Source organism: Limulus polyphemus, unplaced genomic scaffold, assembly GCF_000517525.1.
Source record: "Limulus polyphemus unplaced genomic scaffold, Limulus_polyphemus-2.1.2 Scaffold300, whole genome shotgun sequence".
Taxonomy (NCBI): domain Eukaryota; kingdom Metazoa; phylum Arthropoda; class Merostomata; order Xiphosura; family Limulidae; genus Limulus; species Limulus polyphemus.
Window position 1 is genome coordinate 410,036 of NW_013665910.1, and position 4,285 is coordinate 414,320.

At 34.5% G+C, this 4,285-nt stretch overlaps 1 protein-coding gene across 1 annotated transcript in view; it reads left to right on the forward strand.

The window, feature by feature from the left end:
• Positions 1-365: 365 nt before the first annotated feature.
• Positions 366-4,285, forward strand: part of LOC106457176 (disheveled-associated activator of morphogenesis 1-like) — a 97,012-nt gene continuing 93,092 nt past the window's right edge. Inside the window, exon 1 of the mRNA XM_022383016.1 lies at positions 366-485. Within this exon, the coding sequence (XP_022238724.1) occupies positions 453-485 (33 nt within the window). The 5' untranslated portion in view covers positions 366-452. The remainder of the gene's footprint in view (positions 486-4,285) is intronic.

Consider the following 4,285-nt stretch of genomic DNA (forward strand, 5'->3'; position numbering starts at 1 on the left):
TAAGTAACACTGTGGCGCTGTCATCACGCTAGAATACGCTATTCGAACAAAAAGCGATTCCCAATATTTTTTTTTTCCTTAACTTCTCATGGGAGAAATTGAGAGTACCTTCAATGTCAAATACTTAAAATAATGGTTCTTATTCATTTATAGTCACGTGTATGGTTTTCTTTATCTAGAACATAGTATTTTCAGCGAGCGTACGTTCAACACTTCTCTGTAAAGTAGTTTGTATGGAATCGACTAACAAGACATGTTGTAGCAACCGAGTGAAGTAGAAGCAGCATAGAAACCGAATGAAGAAGAAATTGCGCTGTAACCAAGTGAAACAGAAGCTCCTGTACAACAGTTCTCTTTCACCAAGAAAGGTCTGTTACTAAATCATCAAAGATAAACATCTGTTGTATATCTGAACGAAGCTTTCCTCCTGTAGGTTCTACCTCAGGACAAATATGCCCGCGGCTTTGTTAAAAATGCAAGAACAGGTAAGAAAAGATATATATGTACACATATTTTTATCCAGTAATTAGATCCATAATAAATTACTCGAGTTTGAAGATATGAATTGGAAGTAGTCTTATCCTTTCGGAAATAAATGTGTTGATAACTCCATAACACATGAATACAACTGCAAAATTAAGCATTGTATCAGTATACATAATATCGCACTTTAAAATAGTTTCAAACCGATGTAAGTGATCAACTAAACTTGTCTTAAATGTTGTTCAACCTGATCCGACTTAATGAAGCTAAACAGATATCAGAAGATAATATTAATTTCAATAACCTCCACCATATACTTACACTCATCTGTACTACTAGTTACTATCATCAACTAGTAAATCAGTTGTCCTATGCTACCGTGAATATGACGTGATTTGATTGTCTTTTGAATCTCGTGCTGGCATCACAATGGTTTCGTAAGAGTTTATAATCAATGTATTATTGTTCTATAATAATATCTTAGACAAAATTTTTATTATTGGACGTAAGTGGTCCTTTTTTATATATATAAAGTACGAAAAAAAACGTGCGTCTGTCTGTTTGTCCATTATCTAACTACTCCTAGGTCGTTGGGCCAATCTGAACCAAACTTTGTGGGATGATATTTTTGAACAAAAGCCTGTTATTGGGGCGTTTACAACCCCTCCATCCCATTGTTGCTGTTATTGAGGATTTATTATCTTTGATGTAAGTTAACGTTAGTTAAATCCATAGATGGTGCCACGTATACACGAAACACCTTATTACATAATTATAGTATTTGGCACTTATGTATAAAGTTAAAATCATAAATAATATTCAACGTTAAACTGGTACACAATCAAAACATTTTATTTGGGCCTATCTATATCCTTCAAAAAGTTGTAACGTCGAAACATGTAGAGTCGTCAACTTTTTGAAGGCCATAGATAGGCCTAAATAAAATGTTTTTGATTGTGTACCAGTTTAACGTTGAATATTATTTATGATTTTAACCTTTATTACATTTTCCATAACACAGTGTGGGGGAAGGCACACAAACATCTTATATATCTCAGGAGAAATGTAATTAAATAAAATGATTGCCACTATTGTAATAATACATAAACTCAGCTTAAGTTTATATTCCAACAGCCACAATAAGGCTGATATAAAGAGCCATTGCTTTAGATAAACCCACATTTTGCTTTGGCCCGTGACCTTTCTAGTTTGGCCCGTAAGACACTTTTGCGGCCAATGAACATCAATTAATTAATCACGTGAAACAATGTGGAAGAACATTAATACCCATCGGTGTTGAAAACGGGTAACAGAAAGCATCCCTGTCGCCACTACTTTTTATCTACCTCTTCATACAAAGTCACCCTGACCATCGCACAATGTATACCATGTTTTAACTATATACATATTGAATTCTTAAAACACGTACAAAACTTTGGTGAGGTAATAATGAATACTGTAATAATATGTTATGTTATAAATAAGTTGTGTGAAAGTTAGCATTTTTGTGTTATTTACCATAGCAAATCCCACTCCTATTTTTTAAGTTCATAACTCGGACAAAGGATGGGTACCTCAGCTTATCACATATAAAGAAAGAAATATAATAAATCCTAAACTCTTACACTTATACTCCAAGAGTTTGAGAACTGAGGATGTTCAATAAAAATTGTGAATTTTTTGTTTTATCTGTATACGCTGTGTCCTTCGAACCCCAAATTCTAGGATATAAGCTCTTAAAGAGAATAGCTGAGCCGTGAGGGGAACAGTGACATTGTAAAATAATACCCGTAGCACTAAACATAAAACAAAAACGTATAATGTCAAATAAAACAACAAAGACAAAACTTTATCGTTTTTCATAAAATATCCTTATGCATATACCATTTTGTTTAACAACGGTGTTTTAAAAGTTATCAGTTGTGTTAGTAGAGTTAAGGAATAGCGCGATAAAATTTTGAAATGCTTATACCATATAAACCAATTGTTATCGGTAGTGCATAGTAAGCCTTTTCTTTATTTTATTCACACCATTTCACCAGATTTAACTGACATCATCGGGTGAAATACAACTTAAAAAACGTGTGTGAATTGAGAAAACATAGCTCTTTCTAATATTTAATAGACCAGTTGTCTATAAAAGGTCAGATCTATTTTTATGAACATCATGCTTTTAACAAATTTGCGATTACTGCATCCCTCGTATCAAAAAAACAAACAAAAGGCTTTACACATCACATATACCCTGAATGTTGTTGAATTTCGTTTGAGTGTGTGTGTGTCAGGTTTATATATATGGATGGGAAGAATTTTTTACAGTAGATGTCTGTGACTAGTTGGAGATAAATTCCAACAATAAATAAACAGCACACAGTCCACTTGTTTTAAAATAATATATTAAAACAAGTCATATGTATATACAAATGTTCGTCACACAGTTAATTACCACAGTTGTATCCAGAGCCTAGTTGGATATAGATACGAGAGCTGTGATGGACATGGAAGATGTTTGGCGTCTCTGTCATGCTTTTCAAAACATATAACCACAATTTTGGCAAGATAGGTGGAAGCATTGTCGTTTTGGAAGTAACTGTCACGATCAGGGTACACATTCAGCGTCGCTGGATGCATTAGATCAGAATAATACTGAGGTAAGCTGTGGCATTCGTTCTACCTTCTAAAAGAACAAAAAGGCTCAGTGTATAACAGAAAAACATGCCTCAAACCATGACTCCACCAATAGAGCCAGGGACAGTTAGGACCGAAAAAGAGGTATTAGTTATTCTTGTGGCTTTTTGTTTAAACCTGTCTCTTCCCACTTGTGCCAAGATGGCAAAGGTGATGTGGTCCTTATTAGTTTAATGTCTATACTCTCTACAACACTCAAGGAGTTTTTCTTGTTGGTAATTAAATCTAGTGGTTTAAGCAATGGTCTCCTCCCATAATTCATTTGTTGCAACGTTCTTCACAAACTACGGCTGGAGATGGGTGTGGATTGCTACTCACTGAATGTCAGTTGGTGTATTATTTGATGATGATTGGACTTTACCATCCTGTCAAACTGCCTTTCTTTTCTTTCTGTTAATACGTGTTTCTGGCCACAACTTCCCTTCGAAGCAGACATTTTATTCATCTTTCTCCATTGCTGACAAACTCGAATGTCCGATATCTTGGATCACCCTATCCATGACTCCTGTGGCACCAAGTGGAAGTACACCCACTACCATACCTCTTTCGAACATTGCAATATCTTTGCCTTTCTTTATATATCTGTTAGCCAGATATTCAGTAGATGTGTTTTATTCATAGCATGGCACAAAACATCTCGTTTACAATGAAGACAGGAACACGTTTAGTGGATCAACGATCTGTGAAACAATATCCTTGTTACAGACGAACCCCGTTTAAGCCTGCAGTCGTGTTACTCATTTAGAGATCAAAGAGCTTACAAGTATATCATCGTATTGAAAACGTCCACGATGGTATTCACGATACTTATTGTTCCAAAAATAGAGTGATGTAACATCACAGTATTTAACACATTCTCAGTCCTTTATATCGTACAAGAGCCTAATAGTGTTAACTCTGTCTCTTCCAAAACATCAACACGTTACATTTTACGTTTAGCACTTGAGTAACTATAGATTATGATCTTTTATAAAATATACATTAATGATAATGCATCATATTATTAACGTTGCTGTTGCCACAGTGAATATCTAGTTTACATGAATATTATAACGTTTACAAATTCTCAATATCTACGTGAGAAGAATCTAAGCTTCCTGTTACAGTCAGCGTT